Genomic DNA, 20,773 nt, shown 5'->3' with positions numbered 1-20,773 from the left:
GCACAGTTGAACTTGGTAAAATGCCACAGCTACCGTATTTTCCAGTCACACTAGCGCGAGGAATTTGGAAAAAGATCCTGTAGGGAGAAGTGCAATATTGCTTGCTGAGCAAGGCAAACAAATCGCGCCATTTAATCGCGCGCCCTAGTCACTTTAATCCTTACAAATCAGCCTTTATTGTGTTGTTGATACTATCATCACTTCATATTATCTCCAATTTCCCTTACATTTTTCTTTATTTTGTTCTTGCAATTGACAACCCCAGCTCCAACTCTCAACTTAGTGGAGTGATCCCTCCACCATTTTCGAAGGTTTGTCATATATTCAGATCTCCCCTCTCTTAATTATTATTTATTTATTTTTTCTAAAATATAGGCGTTGACTTGACACCCATTTACAGGATTACCGATTTTGCGTTTTGATTCCATTCTGGCCGTCAAGAAATCGTTATCGTTTTGGAGGGTCAAGACCCAACAATACAAAATTCCGGCCAAGCAGAGATTTAAAACGACGACCACGACGTCGTAAATCTGAAAAACAAAGAGGAGGTGGGAAGGAAATTTTGCTGAAGGTCGGTGTCCACGAACATATGGTGGATTCTTCTACTGCTGCCGAGGCAGCAGAGACTGAGGCTACCAATGAACACAAACAAACGGGTCGCAAACCTGAAAAAACTCGAGCTCAAAAGGACGCACATAATGCCAGTTGCCGAAAGTCTCGACTGAAACGTAAGGTAGAGCAATTAATCTCTATCCATAAAATTTCCTTTTTCCCTGACTTAGAGCTTTTAATTAATCTTTGCTTGCCATGCTTGCTGTTTTTGAAATTCAGATGGAGTTTGAGGAGTTGGCGGCCAAGAATCCTAAAATGAAGAAAAAGTTAGACGAGATGCAAGTTGAACTCCAGAGTATGTATACAAAGCTGGAGGAAAGGAACTCTGAAATAACACTTTTGAAGACAGCTCTTCAGAAACTGGTGCCCACACTGCCCTCCCTCTCTACTCTTTCTTTCCGTTTCTGTTTTAAGGGTTGGATTGTGCTGTTCTTAAATTAATTATCTCTCCTGCCTAGAACCAATTTTATTTTGGCGATGAAGTTTGATACCAAATGTTTATTAATTCGGACAGCTGCTTAGCACTTCTTAGTGAAGTATGATTGCTTTTAAAGGCTTTTAAAGGGCTTTTAAAGGCTTCTTGTTAACCATTACTATTAAAACTTGATTCATGACCCTTTATTAGAACAAGATGATTTCATCAGAATTTTTCCTTAGCTAAACAATCATAATTTAGTTTGAATGACATGGTCAGTGGTTCAAAAGATATACTTTTACTCAGTATAATTGTGATTAATATGATTTTCTTAGTCTGCTAAGCTTAACTGATAATTTTTTAACTAGTATCTAGTTTTGGTTAAGCTTAGTATAATTAAATAACCATGATTTTAATGTTCTTGAATGTATGCCCATTATTATAATATGATTTTTGAACCATGGTCTAGGCCTTGAAGTCTCCTAGGGATTTTCTGTTTCTTTATATGAGAAAAACTAAGTTGATCTATCCCATTAAGAGCAACTGTAATTTCTCCATTTCAGAAAAGAGGAATTGTAATTTCCTAAATCACTAGGAACACTTGTGCTATTCCTAAGCCTGACAATACCCATTTTTAATTTAAGGATAAGTGCATTAATTCATTTCTCTTGAATTGCAGGGTACAAACTTTACTTCTTTCAAAGAGGTATGCAAATTATGTTGTACAATTTTTGAGTGCCGATCTTCTGTGGAGTACTGAACTTATTAATTCTTTATTTCAGCTAGAAGAATGGATAATTTCACAGAAGTATGAACAAGTTGGTCAAGGTTCAGGTACTTGATTCTGAAGCTCTCCCTTTGATCAAATTGCTTGGTATTCTATTAATGGACTTAACATGTTTGCAGGCCCCAACGACACCAATGTAACTGCCACTGCTGCTGCTGGACCCTCGTTTGTTGCAACTCATGATCACTCGCCAAATAATGCTGCTGGTAATAAAGCAGGTTTTTTACATTAATCGTAATTGGTTTATTTTGTTTACTTCTTGTTCTTCCCTCAAATTGGCAAAGAATTTTACATGTTCCTCATTCCTAAATTTAGTCACCCTAATTTACTTTCACGATACTTTAGGAATTTACTTTCTTGTTACTCATGAGCCTGCTGCTGCTGGTAATAAAGCACGTTTTCACATTTCATTCTATGGGATTTATCTTTGTTTACTTCTTCCCTCAAATTGGCATAGAATTTTTATTCAAACCATTTCTAATGTGATGGAAAGATCTATATAGTGTTTCTCAATTAAAATCTCAAAATCTTGATCAGTCTTGAAACAAACTAGTACATATTAACTTTTATCTTGTTTAATTTCCACTCTTAAAGAAATTACTAATACTTAAAAAGAAAGTAAAAAACAAAATCTATTTGATTAAAAATGGACACATAATAATTATAATAATTTAATAAAGATTTAATATAATTATTATGTGTCATGAATGTAAGCTTATATTTTTTTTACCTATGGATAAAAATTAATCATTTTTCATTACATGACTGAAAAAACTTATAAATATATATAATGTTTGATGCTTGTGTCACAAATTTTGTATAAGTTAAAGATGATATAGGTGTTGAGTTTATAAATAAATATTTTCTTTTACTTAATAAATATGTTTTTGAGATTGAAAACGAAAAGTTATGATAAATAGTATTAGAATAAATTTAAATCTTTATTGATATAAAATTTTCATAAAAAATAAAGATCAAGATAAATTTAAATTAATGTAAGAGTAAATAACTATATTACAAGGGTGTTGCACGATTAAAAAAAGTTAATACAACAAAGGGCGTTGCACAGTGGAACTTGGTAATATGTCACAACTACCGTATTTTCCCGACACACTAGCGCGAGGGATTTGGAAAAAGGCCCTGTAGGGACAAATGCAATACCACTTGCTGAGCAAGTCAAATGAATCGCGCCATTGAATCGCGCGCCCTAATCACTTTAATCCTTATAAATATGCCTCTATTGTGTTGTTGATATTATCATCACTTCATATTATCTCCAATTTCCCTTACATTTTTCTTTGTTTTGTTCTTGCCGTTGACAGCCCCAGCTCCAACTCTTAACTTAGTGGAGTGACCCCTCCACCATTTTCGAAGGTTTGTCATATATTCAGATCTCCCCTTGCTTAATTATTATTTGTTTTTTTTTTTTCTAAAATATAGGCGTTGACTTGACTCCCATTTACAGGATTACCGATTTTGCTTTTTGATTCCATTCCGGCCGTCAAGAAATCGTTGTCGTTTTGGAGGGTCAAGACCCAACAATACAAAATTCGGGCCAAGCAGAGATGCAAAACGATAACGACGACGACGACGACTTCGTAAATGCGAAAAACAGAGGAGGTGGGAAGGAAATTTTACTGAAGGTCGGTGTCCACGAACATATGGTGGATTCTTCTACTGCTGCTGAGGCAGCAGAGACTGAGGCTACCAACGAGCACAAACAAACGGATCGCAAACCTGACAAAACTCGAGCTCAAAAGGATGCACATAACGCCGCTTGCCGAATGTCTCGACTGAAACGTAAGGTAGAACAATTAATCTCTATCCATAAAATTTCCTTTTTCCCTGACTTACAGCTTTTAATTAATCTTTGCTTGCCATGCTTGCTGTTTTTGAGATTCAGATGGACGTTGAGAAGTTGGAGGCTGACTATCTTCAAACGAAGAAAAAGTTCCACAAGATGCAAGTTGAACACCAGAGTATGTATACAGTGATGCGAGCTGATCTACAGAGTATGTATACAAAGCTGGAGGAAAGGAACTCGGAAATAACACTTTTAAAGACAGCTCTTCGGATACTGGTGCCCACACTGCCATTCCTCTCTACTCTTTCTTTCCTTTTCTTTTTTAAGGGTTGGATTGTGCTGTTCTTAAATTAATTATCTCTCCTGCCTAAAACCAATTTTATTTTGACGATGAAGTTTGATACCAAATGTTTATCAATTCGGACAGCTGCTTAATTAGCACTTCTTAGTGAAGTATAATTGCTTTTAAAGGGCTTTTAAAGGCTGCTTGTTGACCATTACTATTAAAACTTGATTCATGACCCTTTATTAGAACAAGATGATTTCATCAGAATTTGTACTTAGCTAAACAATCATAATTTAGTTTGAATGACATGGTCAGTAGTTCAAAAGATATACTTTTACTCTTAAGTATAATTGTGATTAATATGATTTTCTTAGTCTGCTAGCTTAACTGATAATTTTTTAACTAGTATCTAGTTTTGGTTAAGCTTAGTATAATTAAATAACCATGATTTTAATGTTCTTGAATAAATGCCCATTATTATAATATGATTTTTGAACCGTGGTCTAGGCCTTGAAGTCTCCTAGGGATTTTCTGTTTCTTTATATGAGAAAAACTAAGTTGATCTATCCCATTAAGAGCAACTCTAATTTCTCCATTTCAGAAAAGAGGAATTGTAATTTCGTAAATCACTAGGAAGACTTGTGCTATTCCTAAGCCTGACAATACCCATTTTTAATTTAAAGATGAGTGCATTAATTCATTTCTCTTGAATTGCAGGGTATAAACTTTACTTCTGTCAAAGAGGTATGCAAATTATGTTGTACAATTTTTGAGTGCCGATCTTCTGTGGAGTACTGAACTCATTAATTCTTTATTTCAGCTACAAGAATGGATACTTTCGCTGAAGTATGAAAAAGTTGGTCAAGGTTCAGGTACTTAATTCTGAAGCTCTCCCTTTGATCAAATTGCTTTGTATTCTATTAATGGACTTAACATGTTTGCAGGCCCCAACGACACCAATGTAACTGCCTCTGCTGCTGCTGGCCCCTCGTTTGTTGCAACTCATGATCACTCGCCAAATAATGCTGCTGGTAATAAAGCAGGTTTTTTACATTCATCGTAATTGGTTTATCTTGTTTACTTCTTGTCCTTCCCTCAAATTGGCAAAGAATTTTACAAGTTCCTCATTCCTAAATTTAGTCATCCTGATTTACTTTCTTGTTACTTTGGGAATTTTGAATGCCTCGGCTGCTGGCCGATCCTTTGATGCAAATTATGCGTTGCTCCGTGCGTTTGATGCCCCAAATATTAATCATGACCCTGCTGCTGCTGGTAATAAAGCACGTTTTCACATTTCATTCTATGGGATTTATCTTTGTTTACTTCTTCCCTCAAATTGGCATAGAATTTACATGTTTCTCGCCATACTTCAAAATTTGCTCGTGATAGCTAGTTTACTCTTAAACTAACTTCCTAAATTTACTCATCCTGATTATTTTCTTGTTAATTTAGGATTTTCGACTCCCTCTGCTGCTGGCCCCTCCTCAGGTGCATATCACTTTGATTTTGATAATTACAATCTTTTCACCGATTATTACCTTGCTGGTAATAAGTCAAGTCTTTACGTTCATCATATTGTTTCATCGTGTTTACATCTTATTCTGCCCTCAAATTGGTAAAGAATTTACATGTTTCTTGTGATACTAGTGACGTAGAACGTTTAGCAAACAATATTTTAGAGCAGGTTGAGTGTTAGAAATCAAAACAAAAACCCAAAAGTCATAAATGGGCATATTCATAATTTTAATATTTTTCTCATTTAGTTAGAAGTCTTACATAGGAATTATAAATATAATAGAATTTCTTTTTTATTTAATTTACTTGTATTAAGACTTTAGGATAGTCATGTTCTAATTAAAAATAAAATATTTATTTTATTTAAATCTCTTATTAACTATTATAGTTATACTAGACAATCAGAGGTAGTGTTTTGTTAGGACTTGAGCCTATAATACTATAAATAAGACTCTTAGGCTTAGTTTTTGAATTATCGAATAATATTACTAAATTCTTCTCTCAAACTTGAGTTTAAAGTTTCAATATTTGAAACTTGGTTATTAACCTTAAAGGCATAGTGAGGAGCTAGCCTTTATTTCCATGCTAACTCGCTACACCAGTTGATATCAAAGTGAGAAAAACTCGTCTAATTTAATGGCAAGTGACCTAGTTATGGTAAGCAGTGATTCTCATGGCGAAGATCGGGGAACTGAGACCTTGCGATATGCAATGCAAGATCAAAGGGTGGCATTGAGGGCTTTGGAGCAACGAATGGATATTAGATTCCAGTGTTTGGAACAATGCTTTGAAAAAATTGCAGATAGACTTGATGCTCTAAGCATAGATGCAAACAAAAATCGAAATGACGAGAGACCACATACCAGAGATGATGTAGCTCTCGGACAACCTGTCGATAGACCTATTCCTACAAATAGGCATAGACAATAGGTCTGCATGGAAGATTCAAAAGAGGAAGATGATTATATTGCAAAAAGATATGCTGGATATGAAAGTCAAAAGTTTTCATGGGTTGGCAACATTCTATAGGCGTTTTATTAGAAATTTCAGTAGTATTGTAGCACCTATTGCAGAGTGCCTGAAGAAAGAAAAGTTCTAGTGGGGAGAAGAAGCTACAACCAGTTTTGCTGTGCTAAAAGAAAAGCTATGTACTGTTCCTGTTTTAGCATTACCGGATTTTGATACATGATTTGAAGTTGAATGTGATGCTAATGGTGTGGGAGTAAAAGTTGTTCTTTCATAAATGAAGAAACCAGTAGCTTATTTCAGTGAAAAGCTCGGTAATGCAAGGCGCAAGTGGACCACATATGACAAAGAATTTTATTTTATTGTGCGTTCTTTGAAGAATTGGGAGCGTTCCTTGGTTAGGCGAGAATTTGTTTTGTACTCAGATCATGAGGCATTGAAGTACTTGAATAGTCAGAAACGGATCAGTAAAGACATACATGCCGAGTGGTTTCAGTTTTTACAGAAGTTTCCTTTCAAGCTAAAGCACAAGGTTGGAGTATAGAATAAAGTAGCAAATGCATTAAGTAGATGGGTAGATCTGGTAGTGACAATGAGACAAGAAGTTGTGGGTTTGGATACAATCAAGGAATTATATCATACAAATGAGGATTTTCATAATATAAGGGAAAAGTGAATCACAAATCAACCTGTTGGGGAATTTTACGTTTATGATGATTTTTTAATGCGAGGCAACTAACTTTGCATTCTTAGATCTTCATTAAGAGAAAAGTTGATTAGAGACTTGCATAGTGGAGGTATTCCTAGTCATTTAGGTCATGATAAAACGATTGTTACTGTTGGAGAAAGATATTATTGGCCACATATGAGAAGGGGTGTAACAAGATTTGTGCAGCGATATTACATATGCCAAACCGCAAAGGGACAATCCCAAAATATGCAAAAGGGGCATGGATTCTGTTTTTCTTATTGTCGATAGGTTTTCTAAAATGGCACATTTTATCCCTTGCAAGAAGACTTCAAATGCAAATGGAATAGCTAAATTGTTTTTCAAGGAAGTTGTTTGTCTACATGGTGTGCCTAAAACCATCACTTTAGATCGAGACAACAAGTTTCTTGGTCATTTTTGGAGGACTTTGTGGAAGATGTTTGATTCATACTTGAATTACAATAGCACAGCTCATCCACAAACCGATGGCCAAGCTAAATCGATGAACAAAACCTTGGCAATCTGATTCGCAGTATTTGTGGTGATAGACTGAAGCAATGGGACTTCGCATTGGCACAAGCAGAGTTTGCTTATAATAGTGCTGTTCATAGTGCCACAGGAAAATCTCCACTTTTTATTGTGTACACAAACTCATCACAATATGCTCTTGACTTGGTTGAGTTGCTTAAAGTTCCTAGATTTAATGTAGCTACGCAAAATATGACTAATTAGTTGCAAGATATTCAAGCAGAGGTGAAACAAAAATTAGAGCAAGCTAATGCCAAGTACAAGAAAGCTGCAGATCTACATCGCAAAAACTAGATTTTTGAAGTGGAAAATCAAGTGATGGTGTTTCTACAAAAAGAAAGGTTTCCAGTAGGGACTTATAGTAAGTTACAGTCTAAGGAGTACGGACCATACCAGATTTTGAAGAATGACAATGCATATGTTGTATATCTACCAGACACAATGAGAATTTTCAAAACATTCAACGTGGCGAATATTTACCCATTTCATTCATCAAATGAACTCTTATATCCAAATATACAAGTTAACTCGAGGTCGAGTTTTTCTGAAAAGGAGGGGACTGACGTAGAACGTCTAGCAAATAATATCTTAGAATAGGTTGAGTGTTAGAAACCAAAACAAAAGCCCAAAAGTCATAAATGAGTATATTCATAATTTTAATATTTTTCTTATTTAGTTAGGAGTCTTACATAAGAATTATATGTATAATAGAATTTTTTTTATTTAATTTACTTGTATTAGGACTTTAGCATAGTCATGTTCTAATGAAGAATAAAATATTTATTTTATTTAAATATCTTATTGATTATTCTAGTTGTACCAAACAACCAGAGATAGAGTTTTGTTAGGATTTAAGCCTAATATTATAAATAGAAGCTTTAGACTTAGTTTTTAAATTATCGAATAATATTATTAAGTTCTTCTCTCAAACTTGAGTTTAAAGTTTCAATATTTTAAACTTGTTATTAACCTTAAAGGCTAACTTTTATTTCCACGCTAACTCGCTACATCATACAGGATGCCAATGAATTAATTAGTAGCAGGAACCACTGGGACAGATAATTTTACTACCTTCTATGGCTGATTTTATCAGCAAATGGACTTTAATTAGAGGTTCTTCTATGGCTGATTTTATCAGCAAATGGACTTTAATTAGAGGTTATCTCCACCCCTTGATCAAATTGCTTGGTATTCTATTAAATGGACTTATCTGTTTGCAGGCACGAACGGCGCCAACATAACTGCCTTTGCTGCTTCTGGCCCCTCGTTTCCAAATCATGGCTTGCCAAACAATGCCCCAGATAATAACCCTTTCAGTAATGACCCTACTCTTGCTGTGGGTAAGAAAGCAGGTTTTTTACATTTATCATAATTGGTTTTTATCTTGTTTTCTTCTTATTCTTCCCTCAAATTGGCAATGAAATTTTCATGTTCCTTGCAAAACTAAATTTACTTTGTGATAGTTAAGATAGCTTCCTAAATTTAGTCGTCCTGATTGCTTTCTTGTTAATTTAGGATCTCCAACTGCTTCTGTTATTGGCTCCTTCTTTGCTGCAAATCCTGAGTTGGCCTCTGCGTTTGATGCGCCGTATAATCCTTCTACCAGTGATCGTTTCACTGATCATGACCTTGCTGCCGGTAATCAATCCAATCTTGACGTTCCATCATATTGTTTCATCTTGTTTACATCTCATTTTTCTCTCAAATTTACCTTTTGTGTTAGTTAATTGCAACTCTTGACTACAATGTCTTCTTATGTATAGCTTCCTACATTCACTCATCCTGATTATTTTCTTGTAATAATTTAGAATTTTCAACTTCATGTGCAGCTGGCTCCTCCCTTATTGCAGGTCATGACTTGCCTGTCATGTCTGATGCCCCACATAATCATGATACCATCAGCAATCTTTCCACTCATCATGACCCTGCTGCTGGTAATGAATCAGCTTCTTACATTCATCATATTGGATCATGTTTCTCTTGAATGTCTTCTTATATGTAGCTTCCTAAATTTGGCCATCCTAATTGTTTTCTTGTTAATTTAGGATTTTCAACTTCTTCTGCTGCTGGCTCCTCCTCTGTTGCAAATCATAACTTGCATGCCCGCAAAGCTTATGATATCAGTCGTCTTTTCACTCATGACCCCTGCCGCCGATGGCAAAGTAGGTCTTTACATTCATCATATTGGTTAATCTTGTTTATTTCCTGTTGTTCCCTTTGTGATACTAGAAATTTGCTTTTAACTACACTTTCTTCTTTTATATATAGCTTTCTAAATTTACTCATCCTGATTATTTTTTTGTTAATTTAGGTTTCCGTTCTGAGAAAATCCCATCTTCAAAGGCGGTTTAGAGATGGTGTCTATAAGCTCCTCACTTCCTTAAGCAGATACGGGCAACTTTTCTACGTGAAGAGCTATATGTTATCGATGAATGGTTAATTGATCGGGCATGCCAACGAGTTAAAGAGCCATCTATGTCATATCTGACTCCCGAGTCTTTTTAGGTGTACTTCTTGATATCTGTGTCGTCTCTGAGTTCTTTTTATGTGCTTTTCTCGATATTTATGTCGTCGCCGAGCGCCTTTTGTGTATTTCTTGATGTCTAGGACCTTTCCCGTTGTTCCTGTTGTTGGTTGTTGCTGCGTTGTATGTTGAACATGTGTTTTAATGAAGTTTTATATCCCTTGAAATTCCTAAACGAAGTGCATTACAGCCATAGTCCTCGTGCATGAGTATAAATGTTTGGACACAAACAGTCAGTTGCCAGTAGAGACCATCAAGATGGCAAAGCTATTCTGTTGGGTGCTGCAGTCAAAGAGATGCATGGCTAGAGCTTTGGCAGCTGGAGTGAGAATAAAATGTTTATTATATATTAAGGACTAGGGAGAGATGCAATCGCCAATCACTCCTGCTGTGATGACTGATGAACACCCAATATTTTAAACTGAACTTTCCCTCTAGAATCTTAAATCCAGAAGTTAGGCATCCAGATCCTTATTTCCAACATCAGCGTCAAAATTCAGTAGCCTTATCCTAATCCCCTCTTCTTTTCTTAATTTAAATTATTTAGGCCTTTAAGAATAATTAATACATAAAAAGTCCTCTAACTTTCTCTTTGTTTTTCACAAAAAACATCAAATATTTTGGTTAAAAGTTAGAGTCTACTAATTCTTTTTTCTTAGTTTTTTACAACTGAAATTTTGTCGTGTTGGAGAATCACGTACAAATATCATAAAATGATCAAGAAAAATAGAATTTAGAAGGCATAAATATGCATTTATTAATTGAATTTCCCTGGACATTTAATGTAGCATAAATAAAAAATTATGAACTTTAGACTCAATTTGTGAATGTGATATGAATAATTATGATACATCATTCCACATCAAATGTGAATATAACTATTGATTTAAACTCTTAGATAAGTCTTAATAATTAATTTATCTATTTATTCCAAAAATTAAATTTAATAATATATAGGACTCTCAGATTTTTGTAATTAATAAAAGAATGTTAAAATGTTTGATAATTCTACTATCATAGAAAAATAGGTTGAAGTATGAATTTTTAAGCCCTTTATTATTTCAATTGAAAGGTTCTAATGCTTCTATATCACATATTTTCATTAAAAGCTGATTTAAGAATAATTAAAAAATTTGCCATGAACTTGGATGATATATTTTTTTGATGATGATGTGAAATATTAATTTGGAATTTTCTTTCTCAAGGGACATGCATAAACAAACTTGATTTTAATTAAAAAATACAAATTTTAATTAAAATTAATTATTATTTATGAAAAAATAAAAAACAAAGCAAAAAAAATGAAATGGAAGGGAGAGAGAAAAATTAGAACTGAAGGAAAAGAGTATCTCAATATTGAGATAAAGAGATTAAAATCATATTATCATGAGATAACAAATAGATCAAATTTAAAATTTCAAAAAAAATTATTATTGAGTATTTATTAGTACATTTTTATGTACTACGTAATTTGAAAAGTAATAAGTTGTCTGTATATTGTGATAACCACAAGGCCGCCACCACGCGGCCACTGTCCGTAAAAGTCAACAAAATCTTAATAAAATAATTTGGATAAAATAAAAAACCTAAAAGAAAAGTCAATGCTATATGGTTCTTCGGAATCTAAACAAAAGAGAAGCGCAAAAGGCTCTCCTCACCCAAAACTGATCTGATTATTTTAACGTCGGTGCTCGAACTGTCCCATATGTATTTGCTGTATAAAAGTCAACAGCCGATATATCTATAGCTGATCATTAGAGTTTGGAGGGCAGCTTTTGCTGGAGAACATATAATTTGTAAGTATCGGTTATGGTTAACTCTCTGTTGCTTTATAGTGTAATAGATGAGTTTGGTACATAGAATCAACAAGTCGACATATATTCAATCAAGAAAAGACGGTGAGAAAACATAGAGGATTGTTTTGGGCCAACCCAAACCATGGAGGATTCTAGTGCTTTTGCTGCTTTCCAGGCAGACGATTCAGAGCGAACACCAGAACACAGAGGCTGTAAACGTCCACTAACTGAACCTCAGAGAAAAGCAAAAAATGAGCGTGATAGAAAACGCCGGCAAGAACATAGGGTACAGAAGATACATATATATATATATATATATATATATATATATATATATATATATATATATATCGATTTCATTTTCCAGGATTTATAATTTATATGTTGAATTAGAGACTAATGCTTTACAACTAATTTGTAAATGAAGGTGGAGTTCGAGAGACTTCAGAATGTGGGGTCCCAGTGTGACGACTTGAAGACCCAACTCGGGATGCAGACAAACACTATTAGCGAATTAGAGGAGGAGAACCAAAGGCTGAAGAATAGGGAGTCACATCTTAATAAAAGAATAGAGGAACTCGAGAATGCTCTTCTTGAAAGGGCAGCACCTGTAAGACGACATAACCAAGAACAATTTTTTGCTTAATTTTACCAGTATAATATAATCTTTGATTAAACTTTGCTTTGTTTTAACTTGTCAATGAAGAATCTACTTCTCCAAGGGAATCAATTACAACCAATGGTTCTAATAGGTGGAGAGATTAACCAAATGGTATGGACACGGGCACATCTTCCGCTGATGCCAGATTTATGTATCAGCGCTGCGGTCCAAACCCAAGTAATTGCAGCAATACCCGCGGAGGGTGTCATTGACAAGGAAACAATAACCAATCAGTTCACGATGAATGTCCCGTTCCTGTTTGTGGCATCCAAAACGGAGGAAGTGACTTGCATCCGGCTGAGGGGCAAATGCTCAGCGAGTCCCGAGGGGGGTTTGGTCCAGTACTTGTTCGAGTGGATCCCTCACCAGACCAACCAGAAATCTTGGGAGAATTTGGGATGGTCTCCAGTAAATGTTGGCTCGATTCAGGATTTGGCTCCATCCGGCCACACGGGTTCATCATGCGGTGCTCAAGCCAAGTTTCCAATAAAATTTCTGCTCTGGAATTCCGTAGGGACTCTGGATACCTATGGTCAGAGGGTTGTGATGGATCTTATCAACCGTTTCCGACCGGCCGTTTTGGTCATTGCTGAGACCAAGTTACCTCGTGACAGAGCGGAAGAAATCAAGGACACGTTTCATTTTGATGCTCATCGTGTTCCGCCTAACTTGGAATTTGTGGGAGGGATGTGGCTGTTGTGGCTCTCTGATGTGGTGGAGGTTGAAATTCTTTCCTTCACAGAGCAAGAAATCCATGCTCGCATTAATGTAAGTTGATATATATTTAAAGGATTATTGTTTTAAGAATAGGTTCTATTTAAGTTAAACTTCCCAATGCTAACGGATATATATTTTCCTACTATTTATGTGTTTCAGGAACCACAAACAAATCAAAGGGAAACTTTTAGGGTATGCAAAAATTCATGTCATTGTAAATTTTGTTATTTTTTTTATCAAAAAATGTTAAATTTAATGTCAAAGTATAAGTTATAGCCTATTGTCACGAATCTCTTATTAATAAGAGATGAAACGTGTCTTGGATTGAAAATACGGACTCGTGATTAGGAGTTCATCTATCTAAATTTTGTTTTGCATTTTCCTCACCTATCCTTTTTCGGTTGTAATGTGTCATCTTAATCTTGTTCTCCCTGCATTCACCTTGCTGATTTTTTCATTTTCTCTTGAATTTGCAGGGGAGTCACTGTAAGAGTATCGAAGAGGTATAATCATTGTATTTGCACTAACTTAAGTGTTGATCTTCTTTATTCCAGAATCATGAAATCCTTTATTCTTTTTTCCCATTTATTTTTTCAGTTTGAGTCTTGGCTTCTAGCATCACCAACTCATAGTGAAGATGCAGCAAATAATGCGCATATTACTCAAGGTCCAAGGAGTTCTCAAGGTGTTAGAATGTACACCGATGAGCTTGTGCACGATTTTACTAGGAAACTTGATGGCAAAGACAAGAGCCAAGTGGATTTTTCAGACTTCAGTGGCTTGATGGAGGAAGTGGTAAAAAGTGGGACGGTCACTTTACCCCTTTCTCTGGCTCTTATTGATAAGAAGATCGAGAAGAAGTATGGTGAGATTGCTGCAGAGAGCAAACAAAGCAGCTGCACAGCTATGCCTAGCCGTATTCTGTTGTGTGCGGCAATCAAAGAGATGGATGAGCTGCAACTTGAGAGTATCGACGAGAAAAAGATGTTGTTATGGAGGGATGCAATCAATAGTGCTCTCAATATCAATTTCAAAGTGAACTTTGCCATAGAGCACTTGAAGAAAATTGGCCGTGCATATTTTGGTTTAAAAGCAAGGAATGATCAAGAGCTCAGGAGCATCGAGGAGAAGATATCAACATTACAGATTGAACTATCTGACTGGGAGGAGAAGCGCGCTAAGAAAGTAGAGGAGCAGAATTCTGAGGTGAGGAAGGAGTGTCTGCGTGATGCAGAGTATTTTCAGGGCAAATCTCTTAGTGCTGGCCTATTGCATTAGAATCCTTTCAACCAGGTTTGGATTCTCTCCATCAATGCGCTGGAAGTCATATTCTGCTACCTTCTCCGTTTTCTTTAACCACGTTGTATCATATGGTAAGGCAGAAAGTTTCTGATAAGGAAAGCATACTTCCATTCTGTATTAAACTTTTATTTGCATATACTGCAAGACTGTACAAATTGGTAAGTGTTACAGATTCAAATACAAATAGAAATACATACGGATTACATCTAATTAGAAAATGTAGCTTTATGATGACATATTCAACCTTCTGAAATCTTGGATACTGGGATATTATCTGCTTTTTGACTAATGTATGTAGAGTTGAGAGTGTCAGAATGAACATAGTTAAACCTTCTCTAGGTATGTCATGCTTCTGAACTTCTAATTTTGTGATCCTTTTGTCATCCATGGAATTCTTTCCTTCTCTAAGTTTATCCTACATCATGCTACGAATTGTAGTATATAACTTATTAAATGGTAATCTTCTGATAATAATTTTTTCCCCTTATAATCCTAAAAAGAGTATAGTGTGTTGTATGTAAATGTATAGCTCTAATCAACAGTAATCATTTTGCACCCAAGACTGGCCATATTTGTAGTGAGTTGGTTGCTATCTCTTGACCCCGCAAGTTTCTTGTTCGAATCGGCCCAATCTATTGGATTACTGTACCGATTTAAGGTGAGTCCAGATTTCTTCCTATCAACTTGAATCTAAGGTTTAACCCAGTGACCATCACAGCGAGGGGAGTACGACGACCCAATTACTCGGCTTTACTTCTTGGGCTAAAGAAACATGAAAATATTGACTATAATCAACAAACCAGTCAAAACAGATTGCTGTACGCAGTCGCCCAATAAGGAAAGGCATGCAGTTGCCAGACATTGCCTTCCCTTAAAATGGCAAGTATAACGTTCTCAAATTGCTGTCGAACGAGAGGCCCTCGCGCGACGCCGAAACCACACCCACACGCGCGCTTTCCGCAGATGACGCCCGTTTTCGCGCTTGAGCGTATTTATCCTTAACACAAACTCTAACATTTAGAAAAACTCGAGTGTATGTGCTCGAGCTACAAGGAAAGCAGAGGCCGGCGATTATATAATTGTGCGGGCGGTGAACTAATGTTTCAAACACCTTCCAATCGGTTTGACCTTCTTGCTCAACTTAATGTTCTCAAATGGCTGCTAACTGTGTGAGGGACCACTCGTACTCTTGCGACGAGCAAATCGATTCGTTCGAATATCGCACGGTTTGCTTTTCCGGCGATGATTTCACTACAATAATAATAAATATTTATATGCCGATTGAAATTTTAAATGACCAAACCATTGGTAATTTGTTTGAGTGCTTTTATTAAAATCTTTTATGAAACCATTTTTAGTGTGATAAAAAGGCATAATACTTAAAAAAATTTTAAATTCCAAATAAATTTTTTCAAGCACTATAGATCTGTATAGTGTTTCTCAATTAAAATCTTAAAAGATTGAGTGCTTTAATTAATTATATCAGTCATGAAACAAATTAGTACATGTTAACTTTTATCTCATTTAATTTCTATCCACGTGGTTTTTGTTTTAATTTTTTTAGAGAAATTAATAATATTAAATGAACACATAATAATTATAACAATATAAGAAATATATATTTAATATAATTCTGTCTTATGAATGTAAGCTTATATCTTTTAGCTTTGGATAAAAATTAATTATTTTTAATCCAATTTTTATTTTTTTAATAAAAAAGTAAAAACAGAATATATATATATATATATATATATATATATATATATATTATACAATTAGGTTTTAAATATGAATTAAGAATATATAAACCATGTTTTTTAAGTTGACACCTTGACCGTTAAAATTATAAATTTTATTTTAAAAATTTGAAGTTCAAAGATGTACGAAATAAATTTCGAAATGAGAAAAGAAACAAATTCGTCCTTCACTAAATGACTCAAAAAATTATAAATATATCTAATGCTTGGTGGTCGCGCGAGCAGTTGAAAAAGTGGCCGGAGAAGAAGAGTGCAGTGCTACTTCCTTAGCAAGGCAAATGAATCGCGCACCCCGGTCAACGTCTAGGCTATATATATCCCTTTTGCTTTCAAATCTATCGATCAATTCAAATGAAGAAAATGTTCTTGTTTTCGGTTAGTACAGTTCCTGATATAGTTTGATTTTAGTTAATCGTTTTAAGTATGTTTGTTTTAGTAAGCTTTTCGAAGGTGTCGGTCGGAGATCCATCTCCATTAATTTTCTCATCCATTTTTATCTTATTTTGTTCTTGCAGTTGAGTGCTCCAACTTAGTGATCCAGTTCATTTGGAAAGGGAAAGAACTGAATATCAGGTATATCGCGCTTCCTATTCGTACATCTCCTCTTGTTTTGATAGAATTGACATTTCTCCACCGTTTTCGAAGGTTTATCCTATATTCAGATCTCCCCCTTTCTTCATTTTTCCTTGTTCTGTTCTGTAAGTATAGGCGTTGACTTGTACCCACTTACTGGATTCCCGATCTTGTTTCTGATCCATTCCGGCCGTCAACAAATCGTTGTCGTTTGGAGGGTTAAGAACCAACGAATTCAACATTAGGCCAAATAGAGATGCAGCTTAGGTACTCTCAACACCCAAAGGAGGAGGACAACTCGTAAATCTGAAATCAAAGAGAAGGTGAGAAAGAAATATATATAGTGATTGTTGAAGGTCGGTGTCCACAAAAAATGGTGGCTTCTTCTAGTGCTGCAAAAGCAGCAAAGACCAACAATCACAAACAGACGGGTAGCACAGCAAAAACAACTGATTTTAAGACGAAAGCAAAAGAACCTCCAACTCCAGCTCAGAGAAGAGCGAAACAGGCGGTGGACAAAAAATACCGGGCAAACAAAAAGGTATATAATATTATCAATTTCATTTTCCATGATTATAATTAGATGTTCAATTTCGTTTATCCATGACTTAATCCTTGCTTGCAATGCTTCCTGTTTTATAAATAAAGAGGAGGTTTGAGGAACTTGAACAAGAAAACCTGAGGATGGGTGCGGAGCTGGAGGAAAAGAACTCTGAAATAATTCGTATAACAAAAGAAAACCAGGAACTAGGGAGAGCTCTTGAGAGACGGGTACCCACACTGCCATTTCTCTAGTCCTTTACTATGTCTTCTTTCATTCCTTTTTCTTTTTTATGGGTTGGATTATGCAATTAGTAAATCAATCATTTCTCCTTCCTAAAACCAATCTTATTTTGACTTTAAAGATTATTGATACCAAATGTTCCGTTTAACAACCATTTTCAGAAGGGGCTCTATCAATTGGGATATAGCTGGCTAGCACTTTTCATTAAAACTTAGTTGATTTAATATTTACAACCAATCTTCATCAACTAAGCTAAAAGGCTTTTGAAGGCTGCTGTGCTGACCGTTACAATGATAAATTAATACATGACCCTTTTCTTAGAAGAACATCATTTTATCAGAATTGTACTTAGCAAAACAATCATAATTTAGTTGGAATCACATGGTCAGTGGTTCAAATAAGTTATATAATAAACTAGTAATTCAAAAGAAATATACTTTTACTCTTTAAGGAAAATTGTGATTAATATAGTTTTCTTGGTCTGCTAAGCTTCATTGATAATTTTTGAACTACTAGCTAGTTTTGGTTTAGCTTAGTATATAATAACCATGATTGTAATAATTTTGAATGTATGCCCATTATTATAATATGATTTTTGAACCATGGTCTAGGCCTTGAAGTCTCCTAGGGATTTTCTGTTTCTTTTTATGAAAAAAATCAATAGGAAGGGAATACGGCAGTACCAATTTTTAATTTATTTGTGTTTTCCAGGAGGCAATTGTGGGACAGATGAAGCGAATTCCCTGTGATTGGAAAGTCGACGTACGGAAATCTATCATTGTTAAACTAATAATGTTTAATTTAAGGATAAGTGCATATATGAGTTTAAACTAAAAAATCTTTACCTTTATCCAGTTTTACTGCTCATTAATTCATTTCTCTTGAATTGCAGGGGAAAAACTTTACTTCTTTTGACGAGGTATGCAGAATTTCATTGATGAAATAAAGTCCCATGCTTACCTATGAACATGTTGTACGATCTTCCGTGGAGTATTGAACTTATTTCTCTTTTTTGCAGGCGGAAACTTGGTTTCTGTCGCAGACCTATGATCAAGGTTCAGGAACTTAATTCTGAAGCTCTTTTACAGGATGCTAATGAATTAATTTTACTACCTTCTATGGCTGATTTTATCAGCAAATGGACTTGAATTAGTAATTATCTCCATCCCTTTATCCAATTGCTTTGTATTCTATTAAATGCACTTAACTGTTTGCAGGCCCGAACGACACTAACAACAACACAACTGCTTCTACTGCTGCTGGCCCCACGTGTGTCGAAAATCATGGCTTGCCAAACAACCCAGATAATAATCCTTTCAGTCATGACCCTGCTGCCGGTAATAAAGCAGGTTTTGTACATTCATAGTAATTGGTTTGTCTTGTTTGCTTCTTATTCTAATTCCCTCAAATTGGCAAAGAAATTTACATATGTTCCTTGCGATATTAAAAATTTGCTTCTGTGATAGTTAAGATAGCTTCCTAAATTTAGTCGTCCTGATTACTTTCTTGTTGATTTAGGATTTCCAACTGCTCCTACTGCTGGCTCAATCTTTGTTGAATATCCTGAGTTGGCCTCTGCGTTTGATGCGCCATATAATCCTTCTATAAGTGATCTTGTCACTGATTATAACCTTGCTGCCGGTAATCAATCAAGACTTTACGTTCCATCTTATTGTTTCATCTTGTTTTCATCTTATTCTTCCCTCAAATTTACCTTTTGTGTTAGTTAATTTTAACTCTTAACTACAATGTCTTCTTATGTATAGCTTCTTCAATTTTCTCATCCTGATTATTTTCTTGGTTAATTTAGAATTTCCAACTCTCTCAGCAGCTGGCTCCTCCTTTGCTGCATATCCTGAGTTGGCCTCTGTGTTTGATGCGCTGGATAGTCATGATATCAGTGATCTTTCCACTGATCATGACCTTGCTGCTGGTAATCAATCAAGTCTTCACGTTCCATCGTATTGTTTCATCTTATTTACATCTTATTATTCCCTCAAATTTGCCTTTTGTGTTAGTGAAATTTAACTCTTTAACTACAATGTCTTCTTATGTATAGCTTCCAGAATTTACTTATCCCGATTATTTTCTTGTAATAATTTAGAATTTCCAACTTCCTCTGCGGCTGGCTCCTCATTGATTGCAGGTCATGACTTACCTGTCATGGTTGATGTTCCAAATAACCATGATACCATCAGTAATCTTGTCACTCGTGACCCTGCTGCCGATTATAAATCAGGTTCTTACATTCATCATATTGATTCATGATTCTTTTGAATGTCTTCTTCTATATAGCTTCCTAAATTTACTTGTCCTAATTCCGTTTTTGTTCATTTAGGATTTCCAATTGCTTTTGTTGCTGGCTCCTCTGTTGCAAATTATGACTTGCATGCCCCCAAATCTTATGATATCAGTGGTCTTTTCACTCATGACCCTGCTGCGGATAAGAAAGCAGGTTTGTGCATTCCTCGTATTGGTTAATCTTGTTTATTTTCTGTTCCTCCCTCAAATTCATGTTTCTCGTGATATTAGAAATTTGCTTTTAACTACACTTTCTTCTTTGATATATAGTTTTCTAAATTTACTCATCATGATTATTTTTTTGTTAATTTAGGACTTTCGTTCTGAGAAAATCCCATCTTCAAAGACGGTTTAGAGATGGTACCTATAAGCTCCTCACCTCCTCAAGCATATAGGCACACCTTTTCTATGTGAAGAGCTATATAATGGTTAATTTATTGTGCATGCCACCGAGTTAAGGAGCCATTTATATCGTCTTTGACTCTCGAATATTTTTTACGTGTATTTCTTAATATCTTGATAGTTTCTGAATCCTCTTTATATGTATTTCTGAATATTTATATCGTTTGTGCTTTTTATATGTATTTCTTGAAGTCTTGGACCTTTGGTTGTTGCTGCTTTGTATGTTGAACATGTATTTTTATGTTATAAGAATGCGTATGGTGTTTGCTTAATAATTGGGAGATGGATTTAACAGACTTTAGGAATTAGTCATTAGCAATTGCAGCATTGGTAC

At 35.1% G+C, this 20,773-nt stretch overlaps 3 protein-coding genes across 10 annotated transcripts; all 3 read left to right on the top strand.

Annotated features, from left to right (window-relative positions):
- Positions 1 to 3,042: 3,042 nt before the first annotated feature.
- LOC18606761 (uncharacterized) lies at positions 3,043 to 10,321 on the top strand. Its single transcript, XM_088804675.1, has 12 exons — positions 3,043 to 3,188; positions 3,280 to 3,619; positions 3,718 to 3,894; positions 4,622 to 4,648; positions 4,725 to 4,776; positions 4,849 to 4,935; positions 5,357 to 5,449; positions 8,843 to 8,962; positions 9,138 to 9,260; positions 9,452 to 9,556; positions 9,668 to 9,784; positions 9,934 to 10,321. The coding sequence occupies exons 2-12, from the start codon at positions 3,380 to 3,382 to the stop codon at positions 9,972 to 9,974; spliced, it is 1,182 nt and encodes a 393-aa protein (XP_088660801.1). The 5' UTR covers positions 3,043 to 3,188; positions 3,280 to 3,379; the 3' UTR covers positions 9,975 to 10,321.
- Positions 10,322 to 11,763: 1,442 nt separating this feature from the next.
- Positions 11,764 to 14,858, top strand: LOC148763871 (uncharacterized). Of its 2 annotated transcripts, none has more exons than XM_088804672.1 (6): positions 11,764 to 11,942; positions 12,370 to 12,552; positions 12,649 to 13,371; positions 13,480 to 13,512; positions 13,797 to 13,823; positions 13,918 to 14,858. In XM_088804672.1, exons 2-6 carry the CDS (start codon positions 12,433 to 12,435, stop codon positions 14,596 to 14,598), a joined length of 1,584 nt encoding a protein of 527 aa, XP_088660798.1. In that variant the 5' UTR covers positions 11,764 to 11,942; positions 12,370 to 12,432; the 3' UTR covers positions 14,599 to 14,858. The 2 variants fall into 2 exon arrangements, with proteins under 2 accessions (XP_088660798.1, XP_088660796.1); XM_088804670.1 differs by having other exon boundaries at positions 11,764 to 12,228.
- A 1,690-nt stretch (positions 14,859 to 16,548) lies between these two features.
- On the top strand, positions 16,549 to 20,714 carry LOC18606757 (uncharacterized). 7 transcript variants are annotated; one of them, XM_088804681.1, is made up of 13 exons: positions 16,550 to 16,754; positions 16,895 to 16,952; positions 17,088 to 17,493; positions 17,601 to 17,723; positions 18,448 to 18,498; positions 18,629 to 18,655; positions 18,755 to 18,791; positions 18,954 to 19,085; positions 19,255 to 19,377; positions 19,565 to 19,669; positions 19,883 to 19,975; positions 20,075 to 20,191; positions 20,351 to 20,714. In XM_088804681.1, exons 3-13 carry the CDS (start codon positions 17,326 to 17,328, stop codon positions 20,362 to 20,364), a joined length of 990 nt encoding a protein of 329 aa, XP_088660807.1. In that variant the 5' UTR covers positions 16,550 to 16,754; positions 16,895 to 16,952; positions 17,088 to 17,325; the 3' UTR covers positions 20,365 to 20,714. The 7 variants fall into 7 exon arrangements, with proteins under 7 accessions (XP_088660808.1, XP_088660807.1, XP_088660803.1 ...); XM_088804677.1 differs by having other exon boundaries at positions 19,841 to 19,975; XM_088804679.1 differs by having other exon boundaries at positions 16,552 to 16,754; positions 19,547 to 19,669.
- The last annotated feature ends 59 nt before the right edge of the window (positions 20,715 to 20,773 follow it).

This window comes from Theobroma cacao, chromosome 3 (assembly GCF_053813885.1).
Source record: "Theobroma cacao isolate CCN51 chromosome 3, ASM5381388v1, whole genome shotgun sequence".
NCBI lineage: Eukaryota > Viridiplantae > Streptophyta > Magnoliopsida > Malvales > Malvaceae > Theobroma > Theobroma cacao.
The sequence above is the reverse complement of the archived record's forward strand: the minus strand, read 5'-3'. Positions and strand labels throughout refer to the sequence as shown.

Excerpts from the sequence above, each read along its gene's own strand:
- LOC18606761 (XM_088804675.1), top strand. The coding sequence starts at position 3,380 with ATGCAAAACGATAACGACGACGACGACGACTTCGTAAATGCGAAAAAC. Across the intron at positions 3,620-3,717 it reads TGTCTCGACTGAAACGTAAG|ATGGACGTTGAGAAGTTGGA; the intron begins GTAGAACAATTA and ends TTTGAGATTCAG. Across the intron at positions 9,785-9,933 it reads CCCCTGCCGCCGATGGCAAA|GTTTCCGTTCTGAGAAAATC; the intron begins GTAGGTCTTTAC and ends TTGTTAATTTAG.
- LOC148763871 (XM_088804670.1), top strand. The coding sequence starts at position 12,085 with ATGGAGGATTCTAGTGCTTTTGCTGCTTTCCAGGCAGACGATTCAGAG. Across the intron at positions 12,229-12,369 it reads AACGCCGGCAAGAACATAGG|GTGGAGTTCGAGAGACTTCA; the intron begins GTACAGAAGATA and ends TTGTAAATGAAG. Across the intron at positions 13,824-13,917 it reads ACTGTAAGAGTATCGAAGAG|TTTGAGTCTTGGCTTCTAGC; the intron begins GTATAATCATTG and ends TTATTTTTTCAG.
- LOC18606757 (XM_088804676.1), top strand. The coding sequence starts at position 17,326 with ATGGTGGCTTCTTCTAGTGCTGCAAAAGCAGCAAAGACCAACAATCAC. Across the intron at positions 17,494-17,600 it reads AATACCGGGCAAACAAAAAG|AGGAGGTTTGAGGAACTTGA; the intron begins GTATATAATATT and ends TTATAAATAAAG. Across the intron at positions 17,724-18,447 it reads GGAGAGCTCTTGAGAGACGG|GAGGCAATTGTGGGACAGAT; the intron begins GTACCCACACTG and ends TGTGTTTTCCAG.